General features: G+C 40.9%; 1 protein-coding gene across 2 annotated transcripts in view; it reads left to right on the top strand.

Moving 5' to 3' along the window:
• Window positions 1-21,726, top strand: part of LOC138978562 (vitellogenin-1-like) — a 46,987-nt gene that overhangs the window by 14,537 nt on the left and 10,724 nt on the right. Inside the window, exons 2-6 of one of the 2 annotated variants that reach the window (XM_070351307.1) lie at window positions 15,744-15,803; window positions 16,490-16,626; window positions 18,439-18,559; window positions 19,031-19,357; window positions 19,741-19,977. In XM_070351307.1, coding sequence (XP_070207408.1) covers window positions 15,744-15,803; window positions 16,490-16,626; window positions 18,439-18,559; window positions 19,031-19,357; window positions 19,741-19,977 — 882 coding nt within the window. Of the gene's footprint in view, window positions 1-15,743; window positions 15,804-16,489; window positions 16,627-18,438; window positions 18,560-19,021; window positions 19,358-19,740; window positions 19,978-21,726 lie in introns of both variants that reach the window. The other variant, XM_070351306.1, reaches the window with a different exon arrangement.

Here is a 21,726-nt window from a genome sequence, read left to right on the forward strand (position 1 = left end):
ATTGTGTCGGCATGTGTGTAGTTAAAGCGTGTATCCAAAGAAAACGGGTGGTGGGGGGTTTTGAAGGGGTACAAGCAGTTGACTGATTTGTGTCGTGTTTGGCATGTAGACGGCAGGTCAGGTGTCAAGATCAGGTCAGGGGTCGCGCGAAGGATTGTGGTCCAGTTCTCACCTCGCCGATTCGCCGGGGAAGACGATTTCATGTTGTTCGGTTTCTAAGCTCCAGAAAAGTAAATAAAGAAGATACCAAAGGGAGATTTCCTACAATTTGATCTGCACAGCGTGTTTCCAATGTCCACGCGAGGAAGAGCTGTCGAAAGCGCGGCAGTCAGTGTCGATCTTGCAGCCGTATCCCGGTAAGTTCAGAGACAGACTGTCTAGTGTCTCCCACTCTGATATTAAAACGTGTCACCTACTGTTAATCCGTTTTGTTTTAATCTATATTATAATACGCGTGGCCTTTTTCGCCGTGTGGACGTATCTCCTACCAAACCCCGCCGGTTTGGACCCTGTCCCTCGGTTTTTCCGTAGGAACGGATCGCGATGAAGACGATAGGCTGGGTTAGATTGACGACTTCGAAAGCGAAATGGCTTTTTGAGGCCTTTTTAACGTGAAATGTCGTAGCAGACAGAATATCCCAGCTATCCCATTGGCCGAAAGCGAACGGTTTGACTAAACACTACGCGACCGCACCTCAGACGAACCTAGCTGTGTGTTTTATTTCTCTACCCCAGACGAACCTAAAATAATAAGAAGATAGATAGATCTGTTTATCTGTTAATGGAACTCCAAAATATTCTATAGATTTGTTTACTTAATTTTTAAAAGATAAGTTCGAAACAATATCATCTGATAAGTCGCCGTATAACCTTATAGGTTCCAGCGACTAAATATTTTCCCCCGGTGCAACCATAGACATGTACGTCATCATGATCTCCCCTTCATCATGATCTCCCCTTAATTTGACCGTTATTTTGGCTGTCTTAGTGAAATGGTAAGATATATCTCTATGTTTTTTACATGTAAGTGTTCGGAAAAAATACAGTTATAGCAGTTATGTACAAAAATAAGCAGCATATGCTCTTTTCGCCAAAGTAAAGTCCTTTTTTCTTCTGGTTTCTTATATGTGTCACAGCACACTGCAAGCTTTTAGGCGAATAGCAAGTGAGTGGTATATATATATCATCAATTTTATAGTAGGTAACGGTGTGAATTACTTGCCATGTTCATGTTCATTATACGTTTTCCATATATGTGTCATTTAATTGTGTATTGCTTGATGCCATGTATGTGTGTGTGTGTGTACATGACTTTAAATAAGCATGGATGTGTGGACTCGATTGTGTGTTTATTACATATGTTATACTATGCGTTTGAATCATTATGTATTTTAGACGTCATACTTTTTTTTCGTATCTTCACGATGGCTTTTACCCGTTTAAATTTTAATGCTTCCAACTTTCAAAGCGCTGCACGGCTGGGAAGAGATGCGCACTTTTATCACTGTTGTTCATGTAGACGTAATCATGGATTCATGCAAACGTCATTCCTGCTGTATTTTATTTTGTTTGTTTGTATAGTCGCGTGCGGTCGCGCAGTCTTTAGTCAGACGGTCAGACCTAAAGCGTGGCAACATTCGGACCGCTTGCTTCTCAGTGCCCAGCTTTGAATCGAGGCAGCTGTCAATCTGCTGTCGCATCAACTGGCTCTACAGGTAAATCCCATTTATCAGTCTGTAAAACTTTCTTAAAGTGTTCCTAACCTTGCTGTATTCTGCCACAGGGGTTATACTATAGAGATAGAGAATTTGCAGTCTCCCCCCGCCATTTTGACGCGCATGAGGCATGTTTTAATCATGGATGTGCAAACGCTGTGTGGAGTAGTGACTACGCTCATTTTTTTGATAATACACCAAGTTTGTTTGAGAAACAGAGAATAGTCAAAGTGCAAAACAGGGGTTCCCAGGTCTGAATATGCGTTTGAATCATTATATATTTTGGACGTTTTAGATTTCCATTTCGTAAAAATCTATGACCCATGGCGCATTACATGTGGGGGGGGGGGGGGGGGGGGGGGTGAACGAATCTTGCTTTTTCTACTTCTCTAACCCATGGCATAGGCCATACATGTGGGGGGTTCTATTACCTGAAAACAGCATCCACACACACGCGCACACGTTCCATTGGACGTACATTTATTGTGTGTGTGTTTGTCTGTGTGTGTGTTCATGGATGCTGCACTCGATTGTGTGTGTGTGTGTGTGTGTGTTTGAACCATGTATATTTTCTGTTATTTACTTATGTTATACTATGCGTTTGAATCATTATATATTTTAGACGTCTTACTTTTTGTTCATATCTTCACGATGGCTTTTACCTTTAATGCTTAATGCTTCCAACTTTCAAAGCGCTGCAAGGCTGGGAAGAGATGCGCACTTTCATCACTGTGTGTGTGTGTGATCATTTGGGGGGGGGGGGGGAGGGGGCTGTATTTTTTACACCAATGAGCAAACGTATAAAGAGAAAATTTTGTTCATGTAGATGTAATCATGCAAACGTCATTCCTGCCAAAACAAATCTTTTTTCAGTGTTGCATACTCCTGTGTACAACTACAAGGTATAATTTTTTTTCATTTTCTTCAGATATGGCGTCCCAACGACCAACTCACTGCGACCTCACTTCAAGACGCTGACCACAACTTGGCCTGTGAAGCAGTACCCCGACTTCGACGAAAACAAAAGCAATCTTTCCAGACCATTATCAACCAATTGTCAGATGCAAAAACCAAAGCGAGCAAAGACTCCACACAACTAACCAATCTTCTTAGGCGTGAAAATCAACGCCTCCAGTCGGCGGTCGCGTGTGGTCGCGCAGTCTTTAGTCAGAACCAAAGGCAAAGCGGATGTTGCCGCTCCTCCCCCAGCTTTGAATCGGGGCAACTGTCAAATCTGCTGTTGGATCCTACGGCTGGCTCTACAGGTAAATCCCATTTATCAGTCTGTAAAACTTTCTTAAAGTGTTCCTAACCTTGCTGTATTCTACCACAGGGGTTATACTATAGAGAATTTGCAACATTATTCGCCACGTTTCTCAGTCTTCCCCCGCCATTTTGACACGCCACGGCTGAACTGCAGGATTTTCGCTCTTTCAACGCTGCATTCTTTGGTTGTTTTCTAACCCAGGCATAGGCCATATGGGGGGTGGGGGGGGGGGATTCAAGGAATCTTGCCATACATTATGGACGGGGGGGGGGGGGGGGGGGGTGCGGTACTAAGCCAAAGTTTGGGATTCTGCCGGTGTCACGATTTCATCTTTCGCCTGTGTACATATTTCCCCCTCGATACTCAAGACTGAAATGTTTCCTGGTAAAATTAAGAAGTGAAATTATTTATGGACGAAAAGCATGTCATTTTCTTGCATGTGAAGAAAATTGGTTAAATTTAATAGATTTCACACCCAAAATCGATTTTTTCGAAAACGTGTACCGAGTGGTTACGTCCTTTGAGTAAGAAGAGAAACATTTGAGGATGAATCAAATTTCAAGTTAAATAAAAAAAAATTGGTTGGACAAATTTGGCCCCATGAATGTAGGGTACACAAGGTCGCTTATCAGTACAATCGAAGGGTGTTTTTTTGTTCAGTGTAGAGTTTATACTAGATCAACGAGGCCGAGAATCAAAATATCAACACCGTTACAAAGCGAAAGATGAAAACGTCACACCCGCGTTACCCATGCAGATGCAGAAAGAAACGCTGCATTCTTTCGTTGTTTACTAACCCAGGCATAGGCAATACATGAGTGGGGGGGGGGGGGGGTGGGGTTCAAGGAAAGATTTCCATTTCGTAAAAATCATACATGAGGGGGAGGGAGGGCGGTGCTATTACCTGAAAACAGCACACACACACGTGCCATTGGACGTACCTTTATTGGGTGTGTGTGTGTGTACATGACTTTATATGCATGGATGCGTGCACTCGATTGTGTGTGTGTGTGTTTGGACCATGTATATTTTCTGTTGTCATTTAGTTACAATATGCGTTTGAATCTTTATATATTTTAGACGTTATAGATTTCCATTTCGTATCTTTACGATGGCTTTTACCTTTAATGCTTTGGGGGGGGGGGGGGGGGGCTGGATTTTTACACCAATGAGCAAACGTATAAAGAGAAAATTTTGTTCATGTAGACGTAATCATGCAAACGTCATTCCTGCCAAAACAAATCTTTTTTCAGTGTTCCATACTCCTGTGTATAAGGTATAATTTTTTGTAATTTTCTTCAGATATGGCGTCCCAACGACCAACTCACTGCGACCTCACTTCAAGACGCTGACCACAACTTGACCTGTGAAGCAGTACCCCGACTTCGACAAAAACAAAAGCAATCTTTCCAGACCATCATCAACCAATTGTCAGATGCAAAAACCAAAGCGAGCAAAGACTCCACACAACTAACCAATCTTAGGCGTGAAAATCAACGCCTCCAGTCGGCCACCTCATCTTCACTACGTTCATCTACACCCACCGCTGCACCAAACAACCCTGCGGCAATAGCCAGCTAATCTTCATCTGCACTACGTTCACCCACCGCTGCACCAAACAACCCTGCAGCAACAAGCACTCCTACAAACACATCAAACCACCTATTGTCGACGTCCTAACGCTCAGTCAAATCATGGATGACGACATGATTGACGCAACACAAAATTCAACACAATCCACAGACATGTTTGATGCAACACAAAACGCAACCCAGTCCACTTCAGATGACGCAGTCACATCGGGAGAAGCTCTCCAAGCATTGTCTCAGGAATAAACATTCACATTCAACCCATTTTTTCACAACCTTTTCAGAGTCAGTAGTTGCGGGTAAAATCTGATCCCTGTTTTGAATTTGGTGGAATCATTTTGCGACAAATCGATAAAGTCACGAGACAAAGAACATCAACAAAGACCATATGGGCAACCATGTAAATTGTTGCGGGGGTGTAACGGAGATCGACTTTGTCTTTATAAGAATAGGAATCACATCATCTTAAACTCTACACACGGTGACAACTGCAACGCGTGTGGCACACAGCATGACAAACAAAAAAGAGCCCCTGCCATGAATACTCCATGCTTAGTCCTATTTATCAGTTTTGGTGGCGCTGATTTGGCAAATGAAATGTTTTAATTATTTTGTGCTGGCTTGCAGCCCAAGAGAAATATTAAACAAAAGCAAATGTATTTCTTCAGGCCTAACCAGGGGCGGATCTGGGGGGGGGGGGGGGGGGGTGCAATGGGTGCAATTGCACCCCCCCAAGCGGGACAACAAAAAAAAAAAAAAGAAGAAAAATGTATCACCTGAAAATAGCACTTTACACGCTCAGATTGCACCAAATTGCACAATTTTGCTTCCTTTTTAAAACAAATTCCGGGGGGGCATGCCCCCGGACCCCCCTAGCATGCTCGGCGCTTCGCGCCATCGGTTCGGCGCTTCGCGCCTTCGCTGATAAGATACAAAAAAAAAAAAAGAACTTTGCACCCCCCCTTTCAAAACCCAGATCCGCCCCTGCTAACCATCATAATGCCATATATGCATGGTGATCTGTAAACTTCTGTTCTCTGTGCACAATGCATGTGTAAACATTTTGTTGTTCGCAGAACGCAGAACCAATTTCACATTTTAGAGAAATATTAAACAAAAGCAAATGTATTTCTTCAGGCCTAACCATCATAATGCCATATATGCATGGTGATCTGAAAACTTTTGTTCTCTGTGCACAATGCATGTGTAAACATTTTGTTGTTCGCAGAACGCAGAACCAATTTCACATTGGCTGGTTGTCGCGACATATGTCGCGCTACTTTACGTATACTGTCACCTGGTTGTCACGACATATGTCGCGCTATTGGCTCAGTCTGTTTGGTCAGTTCCGATTACCTCCCATTGATGCGAAAACCTATATGACTGTTTTTTGTTATTTTTCTCTCTGTTAATTCACCAGTGGCTATGTAACATGTGTTACAGAATTGCACCGGTGTAAGGGTTAACATCTTATTTTTCACTCGCATGTTTGCTGAAGTGTACAAATTTTGTTCCATTTAGTGCTGTTTTTTTCCCCGTCTTAAGACATATATGGTGATGTGTACAACTATTGTTCTCTGGGCACATTTTTTTGCACATTTATGTCCCTCACTTATGTCAATGTAGCCGCTAATTTGTTTAAGTCCAGTCAATCGTGCAAACGTTTCATTGTGGGTGACTCGAGCTGTAGGGTACTGCGACGAGATTTCTTTCCCAATTATATGATTGGTGTTATATATTCTTTTACACATTTTAACTAGCATTCATCATCTTGGTTGAAGCGTGACAAAATGATTTTGTCACATTGATTGAATTCTCAGACTGTCCACATTGACTGAAATCTCAAAAAAGGGCACAATTTAACGCTGTTTTATTCTTTCCCAATTACATGATTTGTTATTGTTCACAGAACCCACTGTAAATTCACCACTGGGTTACATTTTCATTCCTATTTGCTGATGTGTAAAACTTTTTTTTGTACTGTGCACACTATTTGCTCGAGTCAGTAGTTGCGGGTAAAATCTGATCCCTGTTTTGAATTTTGTGGACATATTGATAACGTCACGAGACAAAGAACATCAACAAAGACCATATGGGCAACCATGTAAATTTTTATATGTGTAAAACTTTTTTTTTTACTGTGCACACAATTTGCTCATTTAATGCTGTGTTTATGTGTTTGTTTCACTCCCATGTGTCATAATTTCTGAGATTTCGGTTAATATAGCCACTTTTTTTAGTTTTGCCGCATTTAGCCTTTCCTTCGTAACTGTCTGCCTTCACCAAGCTGTAGATTCTTGCATTACTAATGGTGAGCAGCTACGCAAGAAAAGAAAGAAAGTGTATTCAAGCGCCGAGCCTGGTAAAAAGAAAATATCGCTACATTGACCGAAATTTCAGAAAGCGTCACATGTTTGCTGCTGTGTAAATGGTTTGCAGTTCATTGCACATTGAACGCTGTTTTTCTTAGGTTTGATGTTTTATCACATTTTGTTCTGTGTGTGCTAGCGCTTTTTTGGGATAAATTTGTCGCAATTACTTCTAAATTTAATATGTTACTGTTGTCACTGCACAAGTCATGGCCAATCCACCTCTGTGCCCTTTTTTTTATCTCTCCCAATAAATGTATGGCATTTTGTTCTGTACGCGCGTGCCATTGCACATTGAACACGTTTTTGTTGTTGCTTATTCATAATTAACTCTGTAATTAATGAAGAAGAAAAAATCCCGTGCGGAGCACGGGTATTACTAGTTTCTTTTTATTTCAGCAGACACGGCTGTCAAACACAGTGCTAGGCAGTCACCTCTAGTGAAATGAGTTGATCTAGTCTTAAGTACTTTGCAACAACTTCCTTGAACGTGAAAGACAGTTTTTGAATGCTAGATCTGTATCGCGTTTCATTCCAGACTCGATCCTCTCTTTGATTGTAGATCTACTGTTTGCTGTTTACGCACTATCATATGATTCGCTATGTAACGTTTGGTAAGCTTACCTTGCAACAGCTTTCTTGTCTTTGTTGGCATTTCTGGCTGTGTTGACCGTCAGAATTATTTTAAGAACCAGGCGAGTTGATATGATGCGTTAGTTTTAACTGTGTGTGTGTGTGTGCGTGTGTGTGCGTGTGTGTGTGTGTGTGTGTGTGTGTGTGTGTGTGTGTTTGTGTGTGTGTGTGTTACATAGTGAGTGAGTTTGTGTTATGTTACTGTTTGTTGATTTCTTACGGGAGCCTTGAAGGCTTCGCCTCTTGTTGAACGAAGCGCATAGCGCTGAGTTCAATAATTATTTTCGAGATTTGCTCTATAAATCCCTTAGTGCACTGGGATTGTTTCAATAACGATATTGTCAGTACCGCCATAGAAAAAAGAAGATTCCAAACGCACATTTTGCAATGCGCATTTGAATAGGCATAACTGTGTGGTCAGGTCGTGCACAGTAAAGATCTACTTTTGTGTGGGGTGTCTCAAGTGTGTCGTGCTTTCGTCACACGCATTTTAATTTCTGTTGGTAAATACCAGTGTAGCGTTAATCTGAACAGTGATGATCTTTCAGAGAGACCTCATTTGAACTCGGAGAAAGGGCTGTGCTCTTCATTATTTGCGATTCGAAACCTCCAGTCGAGCTTCGACGGATTGACTGTGCGGAGTGACTCCCCTTGAATTGACTCGAAGCGGGACTCGACGGTTCGCACATTTTCAAAACAAATGTGGCATATTTTCGTGTTGTATCTTCATTCATCGGGGAGTCTGATACTAAATATGAACGGTAAGAATGCTCTGAACCCTACACGTATTATATCCCCATCGTTTTTTCGTTCACATTTGCCCAACATGTTAATTTGCTGAGCGGGGTTTATGTCGTCTGCTAGGGCAATCAAACAACTGCATGCAGTCTGCACTGACTGAGTCTGCACGCACGAGGCACGCTGGTAATAAGTCTTATAATGGTAAGAACGTTCTGAACCCTACACGTTTTCGATTACGATTGTTCTTGCCTTGAAATAATAATTCGGAAACCATTCATTTACTGAACTGATGCAGTCGTATTTCAGTGTAGTCAGTGCGGCTACGTATGACAGAGTCGATCGAGTCAGTCTTCCAAACTGGTCTAGCTGGTACGTTATCGGAATAACACTTGTGTTTTCTGTTAGCCGCTGGGAATTTTATATTAACTCATCATTTGGTAATGTGGATGATAAGCTACATGCCACTAACACGATGAGAAGAATCTATGCAAGTCGGCAAGAATTAGATGAAACCCAGCGGCTTCTATTTTTAGATCAGTGGCAGCCGCACTGTGGCACAGGCACATGCAATCTGTCAAAAAAAAAACCACTTCTGCTTTAATTGAGAAGTAGGGAATTTATGGTCATTTGGTATTGTGGAGAATATAAGCTACATGTCAGTAATTAATTCTGAGGATGAGAGCACAGTCTTGCTTAGGTAAAGGGCGTAAGAATACGCTCTGTGGAAAAGTTAGCGCACTCCAAGAGTGCGCTAACAGTTTTAGCGCATCGCCATTAGCCAATCAACTGGTTCACATCAGTCATGTGACACCAGTACTTACTGACAATTATTATTATTATTATTATTATTATTTAAGTTATTGAGACATCCCAGTGCACTAAGGGATTTATAGAGCAAATCGAGAAATTATTTTCGAGATTTGCTCTATAAATCCCTTAGTGCACTGGGATTGTTTCAATAACGATATTGTCAGTACCGCCAGAGAAAAAAAAGAAGATTCAAAACGCACATTTTGCAACGCGCATTTGGATCGGCGTAACTGTGTGGTCAGGTTTGTGTCACTGGATCTACTTTTGTGTGGGCTGTCACAAGTGTGTCGTGCTTTCGTCACACGCAAACTCTTGTTTTAATTTCTGTTGGTAAATTCCAGTGTATCGTTAAGCTAAAAAGTGATGATCTTTCATAGAGACCTCATTTAAACTCGGAGAAAGGACTGTGCTCTTAATTTGCGATTCGAAACCTTCATCGAGCTTCGACAGATTGACTGTGCAGAGTTTTGCCCCTTGCCAAGGTCGACGGAAAGCGGCACATTTTCAAAATAAATGTGGCATGTTTCTCGTGTGGTATCTTCACTCATCGGGGAGTCTGGTACTAAATATGAACGGTAAGAATGCTCTGAACCCTACACGTATTATATCCCCATCGTTTTTTCGTTCACATTTGCCCAACATGTTAATCATGTTAATTTGCTGAGCGGGGTTTATGTCGTCTGCTAGGGCAATCAAACCACTGCATGCAGTCTGCACTGAGTCTGCACGCACGAGGCAGGCTGGTATATATATGGTAAGAACGTTCTGAACCCTACACGTTTTCGATTACGATTGTTCTTGCCTTGAAATAATAATTCGGAAACCACGATTCATTTACTGAACTGATGCAGTCGTATTTTAGTGTAGTCAGTGCTACGTATGACAGAGTCGATCGAGTCAGTCTTCCAAACTGGTCTAGCTGGTACGTTATCGGAATAACACTTGTGTTTTCTGCTAGCGGGTGAGAATTTTATACTAACTCATCATTTGGTAATGTGGATGATAAGCTACATGCCACTAACACGGCATATGAGAAGAATCTATGCAAGTCGGCGAAAATTAGATGAAACACAGCGGCTTCTATTTTTAGATCAGTGGCACAGGCACATGCAATCTGTCAGAAAAAAACCCACTTCTGCTTTAATTGAGAAGCAGGGAATTTATGGTCATTTGGTATTGTGGAGAATATAAGCTACATGTCAGTAATTAATTCTGAGGATGAGAGCACACATATATATATATATATAGTCAAACAAAAGTATGGTCGAATGCTAATAAACCTTAATATGTAAATAAAAGAAGGGTCGGGTGGTTATGACAGAAACAGCTAAATACAAAATAATGTTTGGTCTAGTCTAGTTAATAAAACAGCAGTACTGCCGGATGGTATTAAAAGTATTTAAATAATTAAAGTTAAATAAAAGTATGTTCAGATGATCTAAAAACAACAACTAAATACTTAAATAACAGAACCCCCCCCCCCCCCCCAAAAAAAAAAATGAAAAGAAAAAAAAAAGATTAAATAAAAGTATGGTCAGACGGTCAAAAATCAACAATTAAATAAACGTTAAAAGATATGGTTTAATTGTCTAATAAACCCTATACTTAGATAAAAGAATGGTCCTACTTTTAAAAGGAAACCTTAAATAATGACATAGACGTATGATAAGATGGACTAAAAAATAATAATATGTAGTTAAATAAAAATATGGTCGGATGGTCTATAAAAAAACAAACACGATATACTTGAACGTATGAACGGATAAAGATAAAAGTATGGTCGGATGATCTTCAAGAAGAACGATATAGATTAAAGGATGGTCAGATGATATCAAAATTAAACAAGTCGCGTAAGGCGAAAATACAATATTTAGTCAAGTAGCTGTCGAACTCACAGAATGAAACTGAACGCAACGCAACGCAGCAAGACCGTATACTCGTAGCATCGTCACTCCACCGCCCGTGGCAAAGGCAGTGCCCGTGGAATTGACAAGAAGAGCGGGGTATTCGTTGCGCTGAGAAGGATAGCACGCTTTTCTGTACCTCTCTTCGTTTTAACTTTCTGAGCGTGTTTTTAATCCAAACATATCATATCTATATATTTTTGGAATCAGGAACCGACAAGGAATAAGATGAAAGTGTTTTTGAATTGATTTCGAAAAAAAAATTTGATAATAATTTTTATATATTTAATTTTCAGAGCTTGTTTTTAATCCGAATATAACATATTTATATGTTTTTGGAATCAGCAAATGATGGAGAATAAGATAAACGTAAATTGGGATCGTTTTATAAATTTTTATTTTTTTTTTACAATTTTCCGATTTTTAATGACCAAAGTCATTAATTAATTCTTAAGCCACCACGCTGAAATGCAATACCGAAGTCCGGGCTTCGTCGAAGATTACTTGACCAAAATTTCAACCAATTTGGTTGAAAAATGAGGGCGTGACAGTGCCGCCTCAACTTTCACGAAAAGCCGGATATGACGTCATCAAAGACATTTATCAAAAAAATGAAAAAAATGTTCGGGGATTTCATACCCAGGAACTCTCATGTCAAATTTCATAAAGATCGGTCCAGTAGTTTAGTCTGAATCGCTCTACACACACACACACACAGACACACACACACACACACACACACACACACACGCACATACACCACGACCCTCGTTTCGATTCCCCCTCGATGTTAAAATATTTAGTCAAAACTTGACTAAATATAAAAACTTGACTAAATATAAAAACCAAAATCGATAAAAGATGGTCAAAAACGCCACGGTAGCAGGTGTGTCTCCACATTAGAACCCACCGATCGACAACGGACCAACCACACTCCACACACTGCACTGCCTGCTTATGTCTACCACAGATTGAAGACAACCAAAGACTCAGGTTCAGCTGAAGTGCATGTCATATTGTGTTGAAAACAGCACCTGCACGTTTTCTCCTAACTAAAATATGTGTTTTAGAAATAATTATGCATGTGTTTGCTATTTTGTCGTTAATTACTAGCAGACAAAATTGTCCGCAAAGATAGTAAATATTAATGTTTATTGGGAGTGAAGACCAAAATCGGTATGCTGTACAGAGATGTATATTAAGAATAAAGTCCGGGAAAAACACATTCGTGTCATACTGGCGTTCTGCCGACATAGCCGCACCAAGTTTGCATAGAAGGTGAATCTATAAAATATATATCCTTTGAAATAGGCCAACGCCTGGTCGTTGGCAAATCGGGAATCCAGTCTACCTATAAAAAGCAGGCTGGATTCCCGATTTCACGACGACATGGGTCACTTCCGTATCTAGTAGAGCTTAGATAATTTCTTTGCCATAAAGATCTATTACAGTATGCTACATTCCTTTTGGTTGGGTATATTGTACAGAAATAAATCAACATCTGAAATGTTTGTGGTTTATATGGCATTCCGTTTGTCAAATAATTATTTGGATACTTTTTCATGTTTTTTTCACCAGTTTTAGCTAAATAATCATTATTTAGAAGCTCATGTGCTAAATAAGTAATTGTTTATAAACAATGTAAAACAATTCTAAATAATTTTTTGTTTACGTAAACCATTCATTATTTACCTAAACAATTCATTGTTTACGTAAATAATTCATTGTTTACGTAAATAATGATTTATTTACGTAAACAATATATTATTTAGACTTATATTACATTGTTTATAAAGAATCAGCAATGTTGCTAAATAAATCATTATTTACGTAAACAATGAATTATTTACGTAAACAATGAATTGTTTAGGTAAATAATGAATTGTTTACGTAAACAAAAAATTATTTAGAATTGTTTTACATTGTTTATAAACAATTACTTATTTAGCACATGAGCTTCTAAATAATGATTATTTAGCTAAAACTGGTGAAAAAAACATGAAAAAGTATCCAAATAATTATTTGACAAACGGAATGCCATAGGTTTAGATATGTTATTATGAAGAAGAAGAAAATGCAGAGTTGTGTATGTCACAATTGCCTTTAGAATTTCGTAATGAATATTGACTTGAGGAATGGAAGTTAAAAGGAAACATGAATATAAAATATATCTCATCGACGTAAAAATCGTAGGTAATGATGACAAGATGTGCTCGTTCTCCTCACAACCCCTAATTTACTCGATGAAAATAACTCCTTCCTCCCATCAACCACGACAAAAAAAACATACAAACAAACTTGAACACACACACACACACACACACACACACACACACACACACACACACAAACACTTACACACATACACACACACACCAAACCGCACCACACCACACACACACACTGACACACACACACACACACACACACACACACACACACACACACACACACAACTAAAACAAATCTAGATATTACCACAAAAAGTATTAGGATGCTGTGCATTGTCTGCTGTGTCTGCTTCACATTTCTAAATTATGCACATCTCGGCTTACCTTGATATCACTGACTTATTGCTTAGTGTCCATTGGTCACGTAGGTTATGGCATCGTATGATCCTTCTCATCTCTCTCTCGCTCTCTATGCCGCTCTCTCTCTCTCTCTTACAGATTGTAAGAAAAGGCGTAGCATAAAATCTTAATCCTTGTTAAATAAAGTTCAATTCTCTCTCTCTCTCTCTCTCTCTCTCTCTCTCTCTCTCTCTCTCTCTCTCTCTCTCTCTCTCTCTCTCTCTCTCTCTCTCTCTCTTTCTCTCTCTCTCTCTCTCTCTCTCTCTCTCTCTCTCTCTCTCTCTCTCTCTCTCTCTCTCTCTCTCTCTCTCTCTCTCTCTCTCTCTCTCTCTCTCTCTCATATATACAAACCATCACAGATTATTGCTCAACCATCTGGGACTCTGCCAGTGCTAATATTTTAAAACCATTGTTTAGTTTACATAGGCGAGCGCTGAAACTAGTTTTACTGAAACAATCCAGTCTTGTATTTGATGATTATAAGAAACTTAAGATTCTCCCATTAAAAGAAAGATTTAAATTAAATGAAGGCGTGCTCCTTCACAAAATACTTTCCGGCCGTGCACCACGAACTTTCGTCGCAAACTTTAAAGTCAAACCAAACCGAAAGTTTAACGTCCCAATTCCAAGGATAGATCTCTTCAAATCAAGCTTAGCCTATTCTGGTAGCGTCCTGTGGAATTCTCTCCCGGAATTTGTGAGAGTCCCAATGAGTCTCAATACTTTCAAAAAACACCTTTCATTGTATTTAATGTTAAATTACGAAAAATCACAGTGATGGAAGACTTCGTTTAGTTATATTTTCATTTGTCCAAAGCATCAGTGTTCATTATATCCACACAAAAACACTCAAAGCTTTAATAACACATTTACTCATGCATGTGTATTTAGCATTGTTTTCACTACGTTACATATACGACGCTTTATATTTGTGTATAATATGTAATGTGTAAATATTCATATGTTGTTGTTTTTTTCTATCTTTTTTTTTCTACGTTAATATCCGTGTAAATATGTGATTAGATTAGTCCCCTCTCTGGGCGAAGGCTGGTTGAAAAAAAGCTCGTTGTATTGCTTATGCCACAACCCTCGAAAAATAAAATTTGATTTGATTTGATTTGATTTGATCTCTCTCTCCTTAATTTTGTAAGCTTTATTTTTTCTGGTACTACCGTAAAATCCCTAGCATAAGCCCACCCCCCCTGTGCACAGATTTAGGGCAAAATTGGGGGGTGGGCGTTTGCTAGGGATAGACCCCTTTGCACAAAGTAAGTTTTGTGCTCAACCGTGTAATTGAGTGAATACAAACCCAGAAAGCATGTAAGTTAGATCGTGTGAGTAGAAGTGAAGGAAAAAAGAAAAAAAAGGACTTTGAGGCAAAGAAGGCCAACCATGAGAGAGAGAGAGAGAGAGAGAGAGAGAGAGAGAGAGAGAGAGAGAGAGAGAGAGAGAGAGAGAGAGAGAGAGAGAGAGAGAGAGAGAGAGAGAGAGAGAGAGAGAGAGAGAGAGAGAGAGAAGGACTGGCTCTTCTGAAAACAACACGAGCATAGTCATTCATATAAATTTATGAGTAAAAAGAAAATCGCCAGACCTTTGCAAGGACAAACAATAACAACACAATTCCGGGAAAAAGAAACTTGATGAAATGTCAAAATGTCAACACCAATGAAGCCCTTTCTTTCTGTACAGGGAAGAAATTACACGATCGTCTTTGGAAATGAAACGTTAACTGAACTTGGATTTTGTCTTCAAAAGGCCCAATCTTTCTGAGAAAGAAAAACCCACAAACTTAGGAAAAAAAAGAGAAGAGAAACTCGAAAAAACATAAACGATGGGTGGGAGTGAGGAGAGGGGACAAAGAATAAGAAAAAAAGGAAAGAAACACGAAAAGGTAAAGAAGGGGAAAAAGATGACTTTTAGAACAGTCTGCACAAATCCTGGTGAAAGTCTCTTTGAAAAAATCAGGGTGGGCGTTTGCTAGGTAGTTACCCCTGTGCACAACTTTTGGCCCAAAGTGGGGGGTGGGCGTTTGCTAGATGGTGGGCTTATGCTAGGGATTTTACGGTAAATTTGGATTATATTTTTTGTGTTTATCTCTCTGACTGTGTAAGTAAATGTGTGCTTGGTTGTAATGTTGTGTTTCAGTTGCCATGCTGTGTTTCTGCGTAGACTTTGCACAGTGCCACAGTGATTTCCAGAGTGATTGTAAGTTGATGTACCCCTCTCCTTACTCTACTCTTCCTTGGTTGGTTGGTTGGTAGGTTGGTTGGTTGGTTGGTTGGTTGGTTGATTGATTGATTGACTGTTGATTGATTGATTGATTGATTGATTGATTGATGGAGTGAGTGAGTGAGTGAGTAAGTGAGGGAATGCGCGAGTGATGAGGTAGTAAGTGAGCGATCGAATGAGTGAGTGAGTGAGTAAGTGAGCGGGTAATTGAGTGATTGAGTGAGTGAGTGATTAATTAATTAATTAATTCATTCATTCATTCATGACATGATTGAATAAGTCATTTAAATATCAATTGGCGGAGTCATTGATTGCTTGGTTGTTTCATTGATTGCATGATTAATAAAGATTGTTGATTGATTGGTCATTTGGTTAACGGAGTCATTCCCTGATTGATTGATTGAATGATTGATGTACTTGCATCTCTTTAAGCAGTTGCATAATTATGCACGTGCGTTTCTGTTCGTATCGGAGAGGGGGAGAGGGAACTTCTTTGTTTGTGGATATGTACCTGTGTGCGTCCTTGAGTGTGCTTGTGTGCAGTTATTGTATTGCTTGTGACGACGTTTTACAAAGGGCGAAACTAAATTAGTATGGTTCTTTCATTTAGTCTATTGTTTTTTTTTACTCTCATCAATCAATGACATATTTTGACCTCCAAGGGTCATCGGGGTCAGAAGGTCACGTGTGTGACGTAGACTACGGCAAGGAACCCAACTACTACGACGACGACTGCAAGAGCTACTTCACCTGTAGCGACTACTGGGGCTCCCTGCACTACTGTTCTAAGGGGGAACAGGTCAGTATCAGTACATCTGAGGAAATCTTAACTTTTGGTGGGCCAGAGGACCTAAATGCGAGACTGGGTGACCCCTTTACGACACACGAACGAGGGTGGTTGGTTTGATGTTGGTTTGTTAACGTCCCTTTAGCCAACTTGGCTATGCAGGACCAAACCAAGTTTGTTTCCTTCCTCTGTTCACAAGGTAGTCTTTGAAACTTCTTACACTTTGGTCGATATCTGTACAATGAAGAAGGTTCTAACAAGCTCATGTCTTTTCACACTTGTTGCTTTAAATGCAAGAATGTCTGGTACACCCACACGCTTACTGAGGACAAGAATGTCTGGTACACCCACACGCTTACTGAGGGCAAGAATGTCTGGTACACCCACACGCTTACTGAGGACAAGAATGTCTGGTACACCCACACGCTTACTGAGGGCAAGAATGTCTGGTACACCCACACGCTTACTGAGGACAAGAATATCTGGTACACCCACACGCTTACTGAGGACAAGAATGTCTGGTACACCCACACGCTTACTGAGGACAAGAATGTCTGGTACACCCACACGCTTACTCAGGACAAGAATGTCTGGTACACCCACAGGCTTACTCAGGACAAGAATGTCTGGTACACTCACACGCTTACTGGGGAAAAAATGTCTGTTATTCCCCCCTCTGCTTCTTTCTCTCTGTAAACGTGTAGGGCTAGTTATTTTTCGGTAACTTACCCAACAACCAAAATCACTTACCCAACAACGGGCCTGAATCCTCGATAGCTCACAGGTTAATGAGCTAGACTTTGAGGGAACTACTTTAGCGATTGAAAAGTTCCGAACGCTCTAATGTACGAAATATACATCTCTAGACCAAACAATACAAACATACTGCATTTAAACTAGCAACTACAGGCTTGAACACATTAATCTCCATATAAAATCCATGAGTTTGGTTGTTTTCTAAATCCAAATCTAACGATCAGTGCAGAGAAATTCGCTTTAGATCTCTTGTGAGTGCAAGCAAACTTCCAAGGCAAGTAACTCTCGTACTCTGTCTAGCGATAAGAGTAGTTCCCCTTCCAAATTTTCTGAACTAAGTTGCTTGGACAAAAGACTGCAATCTGACGGTTAGTTTTCGACAATATTTCATTGTATAAACAGATCACACGCAACCAAGTGCACACATCTCATCAATTTAAAGAACATACAGCGGTTTCATACATTATTTTGCCCCAAAAAACTGAACTTCATACAGTTTTTAACGTTGGAACACGGGTGCACAGGTTTGTCTGCTAGTCCCATTCGATCAAACTTTCGCACAAAAACTCCTCTTTTCTTTGAATAACTGAAGAAAGGAGGAATAAAGAGGTTACATACCTCAGTTCACGGTCATGAAAAAGCTCGCTGAAGCTCGCATTTTTCATGATCCGCTAACTTCGACCATTATTTTTAATAATCACTGAGGACAAGAATGTCTGGTACACCCACACGCTTATTGAGGACAAGAATGTCTGGTACACCCACACGCTTACTGAGGACAAGAATGTCTGGTACACCCACACGCTTACTGAGGACAAGTTCAAGAAGGAGGTGCTTGGGTGTAGCATACTTACCCTCCAGTAAGTCATTAGTGGATTCGTTCAAATAAAATAACATAAAAAAAGCTTTTGCATCTCTCTCTTTCAAACATGAAATAATGCGTACAGTTACAGTTAAGCTCACATTGCCTTCAGAGCGGGATTAAGATTGTGTTGACCCATAATGACTATCGCAAGTATCCGGTGTAACCCCTGACGCCGCCTAATTTATGTGTGCACGTGCGTGCAGTTCCACTTTGACCACAAGGAGTGCAGGGACGACAGTGACGTCATGTGCAAATGGCAGCTGCAGTACTATGGCGGCTCGGGGTCTTCCGGTTCCTCCAGTTCTTCCGGTTCTTCAAGCTCTGGTAACCTAGCATATGGGCATGGCATGGCATAGTATCAGTGGCGTTGTATAGCTATAGCTTCGCACAACACAAAGCAACGCAACGCAACATAGTAATATTTTGTCGTATACTGCTGATAAGCCCGATAAAAATTTACCACAATCAAAACACAAGAACGGTAAGGTATGACAAAACAAAGCATTACATTCACAAGAACGTCGACCCCATGTTCTTGACAGTGGACAGACAGACTCAGCACTAAAGGCGTTTGTGATTTTAAGTCTCTGGTAAGAATGATGGTCAGGTTCAGCATGACTCACATCACCACCACCACCACCACAATCACCCACACACCCATCCCCTACTCCCACCCAATACATGTTGTTTAACGCCCTCACGGTTAATCCATTAGGGGCATCTACCCTCACCCCACATTCCCACACTAATGGCTTGTTAACCTTCACGACCTCCTCTCCTTCCAAGGTTCTTCAGGCTACGAAAGGGACTGTCACACAGACTACGGCATCGAGCCCAACTACAACGACTACGAGTGCAAGAGTTACTACAACTGCAAGGACTACTGGGGGACGCTCTTCTACTGTCCCAGCGGATACCAGTTCGACTTCGAGCACCTCTCCTGTGAAAAGGACTCAGACGTGCTTTGCAAATGGCAGCTGGAATACTACGAGAAGTATGGATCGTCTTCGTCCTCTGGGTCTGGATCATCGTCGTCTGGGTCATCGTCGTCTGGGTCATCGTCGTCTTCTGGGTCGTCCTCTGGGTCGTCGTCGTCGTCGGACATTTCTTCTGACTCCCTTGGTGAGTCTGGTATATATCCATTGTCATGGCTGTTTTTCTTTATTGTTGTAAGTACAACACACCTTGAGTCTTGAGTCAGTTATACCGTTCTGTTGCGGGTACTTCGTACTCTGCTAAACGTAAAATTATGTACTTTGTTAAAGATATAAGATAATCGTCAACTATCACACTACAGGCTCTGTAATAGCTGACGCTGTCATAGTTGACCGATTATTTGATTGGTTGATTGGTTTAAAATCATTATGCGTTTAATCGTTAGCAATATGTTTGTCCTCCTGAGTCATGCGATGTGGTGCCAATGGACAATTGTTAATTTCCTGTAAACGAGGAAATAGTCCTACACTGCAGTCAGATCTTATCCATTCTTCTCTGCCACTGTGCAGACCGTGCAGAGGGCCACATCTGTAAAACGGCGTACGGCAACGAGCCCGACTTTGACGATTCGGAGGAATGCTCGAGCTACTGGAGCTGTGAGGATTACTGGGGCACGCCTCAACGCTGCCACGGGTCGGATCAGTTCCACTTCCAGTACAAGACGTGCATGAACGATGACGACGTGTCCTGCTGGGTTCAGATGGAGAAATATTATCATGGACATCCCTATGGCTCCGGTGATGAAGGTAAATGGTGATATTTCGAGACTTAGTGACGTAATTTATTGGATGTCATCATAATCGACGTCGTTGTTGTCTTTAGTGTATTCATCGTCAACATGATCGTCGCCGTCGTCATCAACATCATCATCATCATCAGGAGCAGCAGCAGCAGCAGCGGCATCATCATCATCATCATCATCATCATCATCATCATCATCATCATCATCATCATCGGCGGCGTCGAGTCGTCGTCGTCGTCGTCGAGTCGTCGTCGTCGTTGTCGTCGTTGTAGTACTATAGTCGTCGTTGCTGTTGTTATTATATGAAGACATGTCAATCGAAGAAAGAAACATGCATTTTTAATCACATATATTGTCTTAACTAGAATGAATACCCGCTTCGCCGGGTAGCCGGCTTCGCCGGGAAGAAGTACTTAGAGCCGTACGCCGGCTTCGCCGGGTCCGAACAATGGACCCGCCAAGCTTAGGTCCCTCCCAGATTCGTGGAATGGGAACAGCACGAAAATGATTCAGTGGCCATAATGCCATTCCTGACCATATCGAGTCCCATCCTTGTCGACGAATGTAACCGTGTTAATCACCTTTGGAGGCGAACTCCACTCAAACAGGATTGAGCAATTTATAGCTTATCTGTAAGCCCTTTTGAACTGTTATGGCTTTTCAAAGGAAGGCCAGTACATACAAATACAGATGATAAAATCGTTTATTTAACGTCACTCTGTAAAAACATTGGCGACATTTGTCTTAGATTAAGAACACACACAGGCACGCACACAAACTTTCCCTTTATGTACAGTGGTTCACCACCCTCCCGCCCCCCGCACACTCTCGCTCATCTAATAAAAAATGGTGTTAAGAGATACTTGGATTTAAAATGGTATTTTTAAAAGTTCTGATAAAAATATATAGTAGCTGTATGAGAAGCAATGGCGTCAGCCGCAGCAACGTCTCTTCATATCCAGGGACCAAGTGGGTGCGTGTGCATAAGTCCAGCGATAAGTTTGGGACCTTGCCACCCAAGGTCTTTATTAAAACTTAAAAGATAGCTTAATTTTTCCTTTGAGGTATTTGGCAGAATATTTCTATTTGAGTTTATAAACTGAGTCAGGGGTTGAAAGTGGCATGAGTTCAAATCACACTCCAAAGTCAAATGAGCAATGGTGAGGTCGGATTGACAGGTGCATTTAAGCTCTAGAAATTGGTAATTCCCAGCTTCTGCCCTTAGGCGGTTAATCCTTTTTATTACACGTGGGCATGCATTATAGGTGTTCATCTGTTTTGATGGGGCTTCCCGAATGAGCCAGCCAGAGCTTATAGCCTTGTGCATATATTTGTTCCTCCATTCTCTCCAGAGAAGAGAGTCTGTAAGGCTACTGATCTCAGAAGCAGACAATGGCAGGTCTACCTCGGAGGCGCCTATGCCTTGGGCAGCTTCTTTAGCGGCTATGTCCGCTTTCTCGTTGCCAGGCACGTTCACGTGTGCTGGACACCAGACCAGGTTAATCTCGCTTCCTTTTTTTATAATTTTATTTGCCAGCTCCTTTATGGCAATGACAAGATCATGTCTTTTTGATCTTTTGTTAGATCTTAATGCTTCAATGGCTGCTTTGGAGTCAGAGAATATGGCTATCTTTTGAGGAGGAGTGTTCTTGAGATTGAGATGAACAAGCGACATGCAGATGGCAAGGAGCTCAGCTGAGAAGATCGAGTTTCTGTTGCACAGTTTAAATTTCCCAGTCATGTCATCGCTGGG

Source organism: Littorina saxatilis, linkage group LG10 (genome assembly GCF_037325665.1).
Source record: "Littorina saxatilis isolate snail1 linkage group LG10, US_GU_Lsax_2.0, whole genome shotgun sequence".
NCBI lineage: Eukaryota > Metazoa > Mollusca > Gastropoda > Littorinimorpha > Littorinidae > Littorina > Littorina saxatilis.